Source organism: Corapipo altera, unplaced genomic scaffold (assembly GCF_003945725.1).
Source record: "Corapipo altera isolate COAL_440 unplaced genomic scaffold, ASM394572v1 45, whole genome shotgun sequence".
NCBI lineage: Eukaryota > Metazoa > Chordata > Aves > Passeriformes > Pipridae > Corapipo > Corapipo altera.
The window spans coordinates 7,283,085-7,297,805 of NW_020884877.1; the positions used below are offsets into that span (position 1 = coordinate 7,283,085).

Sequence of the window (14,721 nt, forward strand, 5' to 3'; positions counted from 1 at the left end):
TCTCCTCAAACTGACAGCTTGCCTATTAGTGAACTCTTTACTCATGAGCAATTCTTAGCAAATGCTGGCCGCACCTAGGAAAAAAGTTCCTGCTTTTGCCAGTCTAATGGCCCTCTCTAGCTGGGATATCAGAATGCAAACTGTGGGTGAACATCAGGATCACTTGCTTCAAAACCACATAGAGCTGATTCTCTTCTCCCTCCAAATCAAGTGTACCTGAATTGTTTTGACCATACACAGCTAAACTTGTGCAATGCAATCAGCAGATTACAGTAGCCCCTGTGGTTGCAAAATAGGGTGAGCCATTAGGGCATATACGTCAGCTGTGAAAATAGAGGGTTGGTATGACACTGGTCTCAGTAGAACCTATCTGTGGGCTCCAAAATAATGTCTAGTGATGTGGTAGTGCAATGAAACACAAAAGAAATCTATGTTGCAACAGCTGTGGGTTAAGTTTCATGATGCCTGGAGTCTGTAAGAGCATATTAGACAAGCAAGGAGCTCATCTCACACCACTTGCCAAGGTTAGGATACAGGAAGCTAAGGGAAAGTGCAGCAGAGATGTTTGTAGAAACAGCATTAGATATGGATCTGCAAACAGGCTTGGCATCACCTGGTGTGCAAGTATGACCAAAATGAATACCACAGATGAGTTACATGTCAGGGTTTCAACTGACCACAGCCAGGTGGGAAAAGCAACTACAGTATTGCAAAAACAAGGTGGAAGGAGTAACACATGAGTACAGATGACCAGAAGAGATTAGCAGTTATTGCTCGGCAAGTGAAAATATTACTCTCAGAGCTTGTAAGACAAATCAAGGGTTTCAACACTTGAACTTAAAGGACTCAAATATGCTATAACCAAAGACTGACACTGAAACCTGAAAAGCTGTTATGGGGCTTAGTGAAAAGACAGAAAATCTGGAAAATGTTTTGAGGAAAATGACTAAAAAGTAAATGAGGGGAGTTTTACACCGTACAATAAGAGATGGGAATAGTTGCAAATAGGTCAGTCTACCTGACTGTCTACAACTATCTCATCATTATTGCTGTAAGAACTAATCCACCTCAGTAAAATTAAGCATTTTTGCAGGTGTTGGGTGTTTTTTAAAGTGACTGGTTTGCTTTGGCACAAGTGCAGTGCAGGGGATGACATAAAAATAAGAACACTTTAACTTGGTGTTATCACAAAGTTCTTTATGCTATAATATCTTGCTTTCAGTTTCCCAAGGAAGAGCTAATTGCTTCTGAAGGAAAAATCAATCTAGTAGTTAGTACCTCTGGGTTTTCTGCATCTATTATATCCTTCAAGCCAACGTACTGTGTAGTAGTTCCCTGTTTATCTTTCCAACTGTTAGTACTCAGATGTTGCACCCTTTTTTCATGGGAAGCAACCTCATATTCCACAGGCTTCTGCCATGCCCATTTTTTAAGATGATTTGTAACAGGATTAATTGACAGAGACTTGAAACAAGTTGTTCTGTAATGGAAAAAAAGATGGTGCTTAGTGGGTTTCTTTTCCAAGTATATCACCTGTCTTGCCTTGCCAGTGAAAGGTGAATTGGGCTTTTTTTGTGTGTGGTGTTGATGAGAAAAAGGAGATAGGAACAGAATTGTATGGAACTTTGACTGCTTTGGGTTTTTTGTAAAATCCTGGAAGGATGTGAATGCTCCGGTCCTTTTTGACTTGTGAGCTTTTGAGTTCAAGTGATTCAATCTGTAGGACTAGGATGAGGTTAATGATACTACATACAACTTGCAACAACAGCCAGTTGCAAGTGCCTAGAACATGGTGCAAGATCGGGGATGTACAAGCTGGCCCTTCCCAAAGGAAACCCTCCTGACTTTCCACAATCAGTAGGCATTTTTATAGTGCTGGATCCTGCCCACCACCATACTATAGAGATATATCAGTCTTCACTGAAGCCTCTATTTATTTACATATATACAGACACCCCACATCCCCTCTTGCTTCACACACACTCTCACTAGATGTCATGAGGTGGATATACAATACTGACACATCAGACTGGTACTTTTCAGACTTCAGCTGCAATATACATATAGAATTTACAGCTTGTATCAGGATTTCTGCGTGTACAAATCAGAATTTCTAAATTTCCAGTCCCACAATTATATCTCTACTTTTGTCCCTGCCCATCCCAACAGTCACATTACATATGTCATGTATGTGAATGAGTTAATACCTTGGGTTTCTTGCAGGAGTGCAGGGTGTATATTTGTTGAAATGATCCACGGTCAGCCAATATTTGCAGGAACTTCTGGTACTCGTGAACAGCTGGAGAAGATCTGGACGGTGAGTAAAATATACCTTGAAATGGGAGAGACAAAGAATCTGTTGTTCCAGCCTATTTAATTTTGAAGTCCTAAGCATAGGTTCAGTGAATAGCAGAAATAATTTGGCCTAATGTACCAAGTTATAGCAGACTTTGTAACCCATTTTATATTTGGCAACTTTCTTACAGACACAAGTGTAAATCAAATGATTTCCCTTTGATGTTTGTCATCTTATCAAAAATTTAAAGCCAATTAAAGTGACATCAAACTGAAGGAGGCATAAAAGGTGTGCAGGTACTGCAAATTCTGTTGCTTCTTGTTAAATCCTTTACTTACTGTAGGATACAGCACACCATATTCTCACAAAGGAGCTCTAATACTGCTCTTAAACTACCTTGAAAATGGCAAGACCCTGAGGTTTGTCAGAGATCCTTCTTCATTTTACCTTGGAACATTTTGTATCATCCAGTTTATGGTGCAGCTCTAGAGACTGCTTTGGCACAATGGAAAGTGTGAAATTACTTTATAAAGGCAGCAGTGAGTGAGAGCAGACATATTCAGGAGCCTCTTAAGCTGTTTTTTTCTGCTGGGGAAACAGAAACGTGGGGCCATGTCCTTAGTGCAGCTGGGTAGAACTGAGAGAGTTGGCAGCACTGATGGATTCTGTATGTTCCTGACTGCTCTTGCTGATCCTCTTGCTGACTCAACAGGAAGGTCAGCCTATGGACTCATACTGGCTTTTGTTGTAGGTGTCTGCCCTTTCACATCTCCTCCCAGGGACTCTTCTGCATAGAGCGTTTCCCAGGCATGGGTTTTCAAAGGAGAAAGTACAGAAAAAATGAAATTTGGAAAGTCATGAGAAATTACTTTATAGCCTCAAGACTGTGTAAGTCAGATTTTTCCTCCTTAATCCCTTTATCCAGAAACACTTCTGCTTGGTAGGGTTTTCCTCTCTGTTTGTAGCTAGACTGTGATGTCAGACAAGTGCATCCAGTTCTTAAGACTTGAGTTCAGTCCATTTAAACAAATGCTGACTTTCTCTGTCATAGAGAGTGGGAGAAAAAAAGAATTACTGAGAAAAAAAATCCATACTTGGCCAATTAACAGGGTTCAAAGCCAGGGCAGGGCCCAGTTTCTCAGAGTGTGAATGAAGGGTATCCTTACAGTTATGTCTCTGCAATCTCTGGATACATTTCCTGTGGGTTTGCATTAGAGGGTTATAGCACTATCGTAATTTCTCTGGCATTATAACTAATACCGTGATTAATAGGATTTGTGCTATAGAAGGCAAAAAACCCCTTATTTAAAAATCATGAGGAAGCCTTAAGAGCTATGAAATAATTAGTGCTTTTCACAGAAGGTTTTATGTTATTATACAGCCTGGAATGAGGCTCCGTGTTAGGCCGAGATTTCAAAGCTCCTTAGAGGCTTTCGATGTCTAGCTTGAGATATTTTGCCAAGTGTGAGGTTCAGAACAGGGACTCCTACTGTTTTCTAATAGTCAGTTCTTTTCATGTACTAATAATATAGAGGCCCCCTGCACTGGTTTAGAGACCATCTGCATTTGTGTGCCTGAGTCTGTATCACCCAGCATGCTTATCTCCATGTAGGACTGATGGTTCAGACACCATATAGATATTTGGCTGGAAAATCCCCATTCTGTAAAATGTGCTTGTCCTGTTGAATCATCAGGACTGACTGACTGTCATTTCACCAACGATTCTCCTAGAGGTAAGGACCTCCTTAAGCAGTGTCCATCCCTCATCTCTATCCCTGGCTGCTCATTGCTGCTCCTGTGTCACCTCTCACATGTGGGGCTACATGAACTGGGGAACCTGTGAGTCCATTTTCTCCCTGGCTTACTCTAAATGAGAACAGCTCTTTTACCCAACTCATCTTCTGGCTGCACAAACAGCAGCATTAATGACCAGTAGTACTCAAGAAGGCATGGCACAGGAGCAGGGCCAAATGGGAAGGGAAGGCTGGCAGTGCTAGTTATGGAAGTATGGCATGAATGAATGCGAACTGCAGCATCTCCAGTTCACTCCTGACATGGAGAGTGAGCAAACCTGACAAACTTAAGGTACATCATTCAAATTTTCAGAGATCAGGCATAGGTTTTGCATGCAAAACTCCATCTTATTGATTAACATAGTGCTGAGAAGGACTTCATGTGGGCTGGATTAGGCTGCAGAATGCCACCAGTGTGCTTTTGGAGCTGAGCTGAACACGTGACAAATGCCAAATGAGTGACTACAAGGCTTCTTGACATAAAACATAGAATAAAACTTCCCAACAAAAGTAAGCCAAATCAGCTAGGTTGATTCTTTCAGCTAAGTTGTCACAGGAGAAGCAAGCAGTCAGAGGGCAGAGAGAGAGAGGACAATGATTTACACCAAATGAAACCACTTGCTGAAAAACAGGCATTGTAAAAACATTTCTGGCTGAAACTGTGCCTCTTCCCAAGTGGACTGAACTGAGCTGCACCAAGACCTTTCACTATAGAAGGAAGTACAGAAAAGCTGCTTTGCTTTGTCTGATGGCATGGACCAGAGAGTTAACAGCTAGATTTGATAGGGTGGATGTACAACAGGTAAAACAATTGTCAGAGTATAATTAATTTCAATTAAATAAATGTAATGCATTGTCTGATTTGGCAAGGAATCTCACTTAAGGTCCAGGGGGGAAGAGGACAAGGGAGAGGAGATCACTTGCCCTGTTACATTGGAGAACAAAAGTAGATCCAAGTGCATGGGTTGGAAAAACATCTTCTATAAAGAAAAGGCTCAGAAAATACAAATTCATATGGCGTTCGCTGATTGGTCCTCTGAGTGCTTTCACACCTCAACAAAACAAAATTAAAGTATTTGCTGAAAACCTTATGTAGCAAAGTACGAGCATGCACAAATAACTATTTTTTTAAATTCTTCACCAAAAGAAGCACAGTGCTGAGCTGACCCTGGTGAGTATGATTTTACTATATCCTGAACTTCCCCAGCTTCCTCTGATGCCTTTAGAACTGATGTCCAATGGCTCACAAGAAACCTTGAAGAATGAGGGCCCACACTAATGCTTCCTATAAATCTAACCAGATAGCAAAAGAGAGCTGTGCATATAGAGTTTGCTTTGGGCTGACCTGCCCTACTTACGTGATATACACACGTCATGAACGTGTCCTCATCCCTTGGTGCAAGCCAACTTCCAACACCCTCACATGGCTGAACACTTCAAGACACCTTCTCTTTAGGGAGTTTGAAAACTCCCAAGACTGATTTTACAGGTGAGCAGAGACAAAGGTCCTATCCCTTTTCCTTTGCTGTGGCAGGTTAAGTCCATAAGCAGTTTGGAAACACAGGCCACAGGAAGCCACGTCCCTCCAGAGCCCACCATGCAAATATGTACCAGCTGTGAGATGCAGTCCCTGCTCATGGCTGTCTTCTTCAGGTAGCTGTAATTGTCCTCACAGCTGTTTCCTAGCTGTGAGAAAAGCAATCAGCTACCAGATGCTTAACAACTACAACAATCAGGCTTTATATTTCTTCCTTCTTTAATGTATTTTTTTTTTACTGATGTCTGTTTTCTTGCAATCTTACCACAAGTTTTTGTGAGGCTGAGTTCCCCATATCACATATCTGAGCTTACATTTTAAAGAATGGGGATTGTCTATCCCATGCAAGGTGTAACTAATGTGAGACAAATCTAATGCTGGAGAAGAGAAAGTGAATAAAAACCCTGAAATTTTTCATGTTAAAATTTCACTGGTTTTTAAGGACATCTGATAACTCTGTGGGTTGTCTGGATGATAAACTTTGAGTGCTTGGAGCTACAGTACTGATTTATACTATCCTTTCACATTCTGTGAGGTCTTCTTAAATATGTGGCTTTACCTCTTTAGCATGAATCATACATACCAGTAGGTACAGAGCTTTTGCATGCATTAAGGAATAATAATAACACTGAACATCTGCAACTGCAGAAATCCAGATGTGCTTGAACTCACACATTTCAGCAACTAAAATGAGGTTGGAGGAGGCTTTACTGGCCCAGACTTTGCTCAACAAGCAGTTACTTCTGAAGCCCACAACTCCCAGTAAAGGCCAAAGACACTGCTGAAGCTCTGCATCCTTCAGGATGAGGCACCGGATTGCTTTCTAGCACCTGCCACTAGACCTGTCTGCCAGCTTTTCTTTTTCACCTCAGAAGGTAGAGGTTTCTGTCACAGCTCACAGCCTGAGCTGCTGCTGAGTGTATCAGCTGCTGCCAGTGCAAGTGGGCAGAGTAAGTCCCCAGTGCAGCTCTGGCTCAGGAGGACACCTTCAGCACTGAAAGGGGCTCAGCAGCCCCCCGGGCTGGCAAACACAGGCAGAAGTGGCACCTGGCAGTGAAGCTGCATATGCCTTCACTGATGTTCCCAGCAGCAACAGCATTCAGTCTCAGCAGGATCCTTTCTGCTACAAAATCCAAGTGCTAAAATGTCAGTGTCCTTTATGCACAGTGGTAGATCCAGACCAGACAGTGTGAATTCCATGCTGGTTTACAGGAAAGGCCAGTCACTCTCCGTTGAGACTGCTTTCTCCAACTCCACACCAAGGGAAAGTACTGGCAGAAAGAGATTATTGCTCTTCTCACTCTTTCTTCTTTTGCATAGGTATTGGGGGTCCCAACTGAGGACACCTGGCCAGGACTTTCCAAGCTCCCCAACTATAACCCAGGTAGGATTTAACTCACAAGAAGGCCAGCTTTTTCTCTGAGCCACTAGCCACTCAATTTTTGGGTCAGTAATTCTCACTATGAAAAATCCTGTGCTTCAGTGTTATTGAATCCCTCGAGCTACTTAATGACAGTGGTGTTGTAGGACCTACAACAACAGTGGGATTGGCCTAGTATGCAATCAAAGGTACATGCATGGCAAAGTTGCCTCAGTGAGTGCTGGATATACTTAAGTATAAAGGGAGATTTCAGTGCTTCAAGTGCTCACATTTTCCACTTCTCAGTGTAAAGGACCAGTGTCTCCTGGTTTAGACTGGAAAAGCTGACAGGCACCTGGAGACACAGTTTATCTGAACTCTCTTTATTTTTATGGAGATTGGTTTGGGGACCTTTAAACCTCAGCTTTAAAGGTCACTGTCCCTGATTTTGATGTGGGCAAGGTGAGAAATCTGTGTGATTTATAAAGCTGGATTCTTTTATTTCCACATGGGCTGGTAGAGGAGTCTGTGTCCTGGACTTCAAAGGGCCAGTTGTCTCTTATTTTGATGTGGGCAGGTTGAGAAGTAGGCTTTGAAAAGCTAGCTCAGTCACTCTCCCTCTCCCTCTCTCTCTCCCTTTCTCTCTTTCTCTTTTTGTTTAATGTTTTCTCCTGGGAAAATATATTCAAGTGTCAGTGAGGGGGAAATGATGAGCACTGATTCTCAGCCTCTCAGCAGGATCGTTCTGTAAAAGAAATATAAAAGTGAAATATTAAAAACCCTGGAATGTGAAATTCACCCATCTACAATCTAGCCATTCTCTCTCACTTGTACCCTAGGAGAGTGGTGGGGGGAGCCTGTCTATCTGGAAGGAGAAAAAAAGAGCAGGGGGGAGAGGAGGAGGGAGAAGACGTGCTTTGAGCAAGAGGTTTGCAGGTTTAGTAGAGCATAGTAACATCTTTTCAAAGAAGTGGGTGTTGCTCTGTGACCCAGTCCAAGAAGCCCCTCCTTTGATTATGTTGCATGAACACTAAACAGCCCCCATTTTCACATGGTAGCTGAGATTGGCTGAACAATAACCTGGTCTCACAGTCGAAAAGACTGGAATCCTTCACACAATTAGCTGAGACACATTAATCAAACCAGCGTGAAATGGGAATGTGTCGCTGTCCACAGCAAGTTTAATTTGGATAGCAAGCAAGCACAGAGCAGACAGCTGGAGGAAGCATTTTCTTCTCTAAGTTGTGAAGGCTTGACTGGGTAGTCTACAAGTTGAGAAGAGTAATCTGGGAGGAAAGAAATACTCATTTGTGGGACATACTAATCACAAAGAATTTTTTTATGCCAGTCATCTGCTCACACAAGGCCAAAAACTCTCAGTGATGATGATTAGGTATCCTGATGCTATATAGAGGGACAACCTAAAAGTGCAAGCATGAAGGCTACACTGGCAAAGAAACTTGTTCAGACAATGGAGAATGTGAGTGCCCAGAAGTGCCCTGAGCAGTGACTCCCACTTAGCGGTGTTTGGTCTGAGGAGCAGTGCTGTCCTCTGCTGCTGCAGAGGGTGCCTTTTGCAGGGCCGTGAGGGAGAGGACAGACATGCAGGCAGCATGGCAATAGCTCCAGTAAAGTCAAGTCTAGTCATCATAAGCAGTTTTCAAGCCTGACTTGCTTTCAGACTTGATAAAAAAGTTCCCTTAATGGATGGACTCCAGAGGGCCAGAATTGACCTGTGCTGTGATCCTGGGATGCTGGCACCTTCTGTGGCTGGACCAGGCAGAAATACAGGAATCAGAAGATACCTTTCTGTGGGAGCATCCCAGCATGCTAGCAAACACATGGGAGAGGGGAGTTACATCAGTATTTAGGGCAATAGCTGTGCCAGCTTGAGAGGCAATATCCCTTTCCCCTCCTCAGAACCTGCCTAAGGGGCTGTGAGCTGTTCCAGCCACATACTGGAACGAAGCACTTGGCTTGCACCTGGGTTATACAAACTATTCTGAACAGAAGAAGGTTAGTCATACAAGGTTGGACTATTTACCCTACTCAGGAACTAAATCAAGTCACTTTTTGATGGGACTGCTGGTAAGGAGGTAAATTAGTCTCCTTGTTTAAAGCTATTTGCCATTTACATGCTTCTGGGTGCTTCCCCTCTCTTCCCTGAAGCACAAAAGCTGTTCGTACCCCAGGACATGCTCAGCCTGAGTGGAATCTGTGGAGTCTGGCTGAGAAAACCTTCTCTCCTGAGGTTATTCCCAGACCATTTGTGTGAATCTGGGTGCCTGGGTTGGTTCAGATAAGCAAACAAACTTTGGAGCTCTTCCCCAAATCTGATGGTTTGAATTCTTTTAGCTAGTCCTATTGATGTTCGAACTGAGCACAGGCAGCAAACAAACAAACAGGTTCCTGCCCGAGGCAAGGAACAAACACTGGCAAAACAAAGCACTGAGGTGTGATCCTATTCTCATTGAAGTTGATGGCAAAACTCCCCCTGGATTCAGCAGTGTAGGCTCAGCCCCAGACTGAGGTTGTTACTGGAAGGGTTCCTGAGCCAGGTGGGTTAGTAGGAATCTTTGAAATGAAAGCTGGAAACCTTTAGATGTTTTCCTGTCACTACTGTGGGCTTGAGCACATCCTGCTGCAGTCTGAACAGAAGATACAGCATGGGCTGTGGGGTCTGTGAGCCAGGCACACACAGGGCAGCTGGAGAAAAAGCAACTCCACTGCTTCCTCTATGAGCAACTGGCAAAGGATGAAATGCACAAAGGAGTATTTGACCACCTGTGTCTTCTCGCACAAAGAAGCTCAGAAACAGCCTCATGTCCATTGCCTAGTTTGCCAAAATCTCAACCTGTGCCTGGCCACAGGCAAACAGGAAGGATGGGTGAGCAACTCGTCCATGGCCAACCCTGATGACTGTGATCCCCCCTCCCCTCTACAGAAGAGGAGATACCTAGGGTAGGGAATTACATGCAGTTATGGGACCTGAAAGCATGTTGTTCCCCCCTTCCTGGCATGAGAACCATTTCCTGGAGAGCATGAAGGGTTGGGAGAACTCCTGCCCCATGTCTCAGCACACTCGCTGGCCCTCTCCCTGGCTCCCTGGGCTTAGCAGCCCTGCCTGTAGTGACAAGGCTTTACCCTGTGTTTGTTCATTTGTTCTGTTCTCCTCATTTTGCTTCCCCTGAAAGAGGCAGTTGTAGCTCTGTTAACACTATTTTTGAAAGCTCTCATGCTGTGTGAGCTCAAATCCTTGCATTAATCTACTGCTGTGTTCATTTCACTGCGCTGAAAAGCAGTGAGTTTAAATCCCCTCTAAACACCACTGGTGACACCAGAAGGCCAGTGTTTTGATCCAGCCCCATTAATGGTTACAAGTTTGAATCTAGACAGCGGGGGTCAAGGGCAGGAAAGGATTAGGAATCACAGCCCATGACATTAGGCTGGTGCTTTTGCCAAACTGGGAATACTGGAGTGCCCAATGTAGCAAGTTAGTTTTTGTTTCCTTTTTCTTACATTTGGATTCCAAAGAGTGAAGAACAGTGCTTATCTATCTACAACATGATGAACTTGCTATGAGTGAGCTTTACTCCTTGATTTATCACACAGGCTGACTGATGAAGTCTCCTATGCCAGGTAGTATCACCTTATGTAGCAGACACAGGTTTTACACAGCACCCTTTCAGATACACCAATGACTTTCAAATTAAACCTAGTTTTTCACGGATCTGTATGCTTTGGTATGAAGAATGAGATTTAGAAGCTTTCCAGAGGCAGCTTGTGCTCCCAGGAACAGAATTTCAGTGTCTGTTGAGTTTCCAGATTGTCACCAGCAGATGGAGGCAACAAGCAGCAGGCCCTGAAACTCAAACTTCCCATGACATCTGTGAGAATGCAGATGAAGGCTGCACTCTGAGTGCTTTTCCTTTCTTTTTTAATAACTCTCACTTTTTATGCTGACGTTTCATTTAGTAAATGGGATGGTTGAAAACTGAATTCTAAAACGATAAAATTTTTGTTGTCATAACAAACTGCATGTGGCTTTGATTTCAAAGGGAAGAGCAGCACAGTAACTAATGTGCAATATATGCTGGGCAGGGTGTAGGGAAACTTCCTATCTGTGTGGCACTGGGCACAGCCTACAGTTTCAAGCCTGCCACACAAACAGAGCTCTGCTTCTGTCCTGCAGCCACAGAGATTTCACTAATGAGAGAAATTTTCCCTGTGAGTCTGCAACCACAGCGCCTACATCCAGCAGCACTTGGCATCCTCTTTCTCTCTCTTCATCAATTAGGAAAGTTTAACTTTTGTCCTCTAGCTTGCTTGCCTCATTATCAGTTCATTAGCCACTTCCACCTGGGTTTTCAAATAGGAAGGTATTTCCTCATTAGCACAAACTGCCTTGCATACGGACAGAAAAAAACAAACCTAAGCGCTACCTCTTCAGATCTACTCATATTGTTAAAAAAGCCAATCAGCCCTGCACAATCCCATCATTTTTATGTCTAGATCATCATCGTGAGACGATTAAATCAGTAGTTCATCCACTTTTTGGAATGATATCCAAATATTCTTTATCTCTTACCTTTAGGGAGTAGCTGTTTACATTGTCTTACAATTTTAGATTGGTCTTAATCTTACAGTAGGGAAAATATTTACTGCTCTGTTTTTACCCTGCTCAACACAATGGTTCCTTGGCATTCTCTAAGGGTTTGTCTATATGGGGTCAGTCAGGAGATTAATCTGAACTGATTTAAAGTGGATTAGTTAACTGCATTAAATCCTTGAGCAGAGATGCACTGTTTTCTTACCCATATCTTCCATTTATAATCAAAGTTCTGCATACTCAAAGTGGCAAGTTTGGCAGTCCTCACTCAAGCAGAATTCTCCATAGAGAGATGTGTTTGGTCAGGGACAGCCGTAGTTGGCTCAGTGGCCCTTACACTATCCCTTGCAGATAATTATTAATATCCGTGTTATATAAATGATAAGTTTAAGTCAAGAGGCTTGCTCAAGACAGCAAACACTATAATTCAGGTATTCTTCCCAGTTCCCAGTAAGCAAGCTGATATTTCTATTGGTAATGTAAAGAAAATCCTATTTCCTCTTTGGAATATTAATCCTGAAAACTCACTCCATAAAAACAAAGTGACATTTTACTTGGATATTATTGAAACATTCTGCCCTGCTGTTACCAACTGAACATGCATTTTTTTAAGTTTTATGTTAAACTCATTAAAGAATATTAATGGTAAAAGATTTTGGTAGAGTTAAAATACAATATTTCAGTCTTCTTGACATTTTTACTAAATATTAAATGAAATTGATATATTATCATGGAATATTTCCATCTCCCAAATCAAATTTTTATGGCAGAAAGATATAACACCTGAAAGATTTTGGCCACCTCTGTGAAGAGGCAAAAATTTCTATTTCATACAGAAAAACCTTATGACTTTCTAAACCATTTTTTAAATTGTTTTTCTTCTATTCTACCTGGAAATTTTACATCTTTACTCAATACGGATAATGTATTTCTACACATTTATTACAGTCAAGGGAGCAAAAAGAAGGAAAGATGATCCAGTGAAAATGTTATTAGAGATCCAAGGGGAATGTTGTACTAGTTAATCTTGGTGACTGATTTGGGAAGGGAATATTCAAGATGCTAACATATAGCTTCTATATATTGGCAATAATTCCAGTGCTCTGGCACCTAAACATGAATCCCATCCCAAGTTATATTGTCATTTACTGCTCTAGAATTTACCTTAGCATTTGGGTGTAGCAGAATATTTCAGTTGTGAACTGTTACTTACTCTGTGATAGGCAGGTTTAACAATCTGCTGGCCTGGTTTAATGGTGAAAGATTGCTGCTGGAAAGGTCAAGGGCGGGAAGTTCAGTAATTTACACTTTTTCAAATTGTCTGTGCATCGGGTCAGGCACTGAGTGACCGAGTCCATGGGCCTGGCACTCTGGAAATGGCCTTATGCAGGCAAAGGCAGAGGGGACTCCCACTTTGCCTGCAGCAGGCAGCTCCTGGCCCTGAATGATGTGCCCGGTGCTTCCAGGCGGGAAGTGAGGGAAGATGCTCTTGGACGGTGCAGCACAAACCCCAACTGAGCTCAGAGTCTACTGGCAACAAACCAGTGGTGCTTGCCTCCCGGTGGTCTCACTGCTGTAGGGAATTCTTGTCCAGGCTGGGCTGAGAGAGAGGTCAACACCACCCTTCCTGCTCTCCTTTCCATGACTAGAGTACCACCGTTCATTCCCTGCTGCCAGAAACGGTGCTCAGGAAAATGTAGGTGGGTAGAAATTCCAGCCTCTCTGATGCAAGAAACTGTCTCTGTTGATCAGCTCTAAGGGAAAATTTTCCAGGCTTAAGCCATTCATTCATATCTAAGCCTGAGAAAATTCATGCTTTATAATAAAAAATTTGAGGAATGTACTGCTCTACATTTTCCACAATGTTTAGAAATATGTCCTTGAAAAACATCAACAAGAACGCAGCCTTCACAAAACTGTGAACTCTGTTAAGTTCCAGGCTGGTAGAGATCACGTAATCAATAAGTACTAAGCCTGCATGGGAATGGTTAACTGGATAAACAACAAACTTAGTGAGGGACTGGCAGTGAGAGCACTGGGCAAGAAGAGTGGGACCCCAGCACCTTTTCTCTGGTCCCATCTTTCTGCCACATCGGTGCAGAAAAGCCCCATGTACCCACAGGGCAATATGGGAAGCTCAGCAGCCCCTTGGAAAGCCAAGACAATTGCTGGGGATTCAGATCTGCAAACCTCCGTCTGCTTCCTTTGTGCAAAGGCTTTAGGGACTGGTACTGCTTTTACTGAAGTCAAAGGTAAGACTTGCACTGTAACAGAAGGAGGCCCAAAGCCTATACTCACAGATATATGAAGGGAAAGGGTTACAGAACTGGAACAGCCTTATTAAAATCAAGGCTGGTGCTCAAGTCCTATAGGAATAATGTATATTTATACATAGTAAGATGACAGATTCTATAGGGCCCTTTGAAATTCTGAGCACATATTTTTTGTAAGGGCTCAAAGAATGGTATTTGGCTTGATTTTCATTTAATCTCGTGATTGCATATTACACTTTCTAGAACTGGTTGCTTCCAGGAGACCTCAGAGACTCCGAGTCATCTGTAACAGGTAAGCTACCAATAACGGCAATGTCAAAATCGCCTCTGGGTTTATTTGTTTCTTCATGCAATCATTTAGCTTGAAATGAGCTCCTTTGGCAAGCCCAGGAAGTGCAGGGTGGCTCTGCAGTAACAAGCAGATCTAACGTCAGTTAAGCAACTGATTTTCAGAGATCGTAGTAAAGGTAGGCACATAGTGGGTTTATTATTCTCAGAGGAGTAGTGATTATTCTGAGATAAGCAGTGATTCAATGACATTATGTGCAGCTTTTTGTGGGGCACAGTTCGATTCAGAAGGTCAGACTTTCCCAGGCCCTCTTGCCCAGACTGAAGACAGACTTTGCACTGTCCCAGTTTTCATTTCTGGAAACAAACTGTAGGAATGTTGCTCAACAGCAGTAAGGAAGACATGCTAGGACAGCATTTTCATAAGACAATGAAATAATCTTGTGATTAGTTAGGAGAGGGAAAATCACATTCTTAGTGGCCAAAAGCTATGAGACTAAGGCCATGGTTGCATACTCAGCTTGACCAGACACACCAGCACTGCTGAATCACTCCCTAGCATGCT

The 14,721-nt window shown here is 42.8% G+C and overlaps 1 protein-coding gene and 1 long non-coding RNA gene across 2 annotated transcripts in view; one reads left to right on the top strand and one right to left on the bottom strand.

Annotated features, from left to right (window-relative positions):
* The window catches only part of CDK15 (cyclin dependent kinase 15), a 40,489-nt gene that overhangs the window by 13,000 nt on the left and 12,768 nt on the right, over positions 1-14,721 (top strand). The window contains exons 9-11 of the mRNA XM_027636729.1: positions 2,224-2,317; positions 6,947-7,010; positions 14,112-14,160. Of these exons, the coding sequence (XP_027492530.1) occupies positions 2,224-2,317; positions 6,947-7,010; positions 14,112-14,160 (207 nt within the window). The remainder of the gene's footprint in view (positions 1-2,223; positions 2,318-6,946; positions 7,011-14,111; positions 14,161-14,721) is intronic.
* LOC113944095 overlaps positions 7,433-14,721 on the bottom strand; it is a 158,988-nt gene continuing 151,699 nt past the window's right edge. The window contains exon 7 of the long non-coding RNA XR_003526578.1: positions 7,433-7,731. This is a non-coding gene — a long non-coding RNA (uncharacterized LOC113944095). The remainder of the gene's footprint in view (positions 7,732-14,721) is intronic.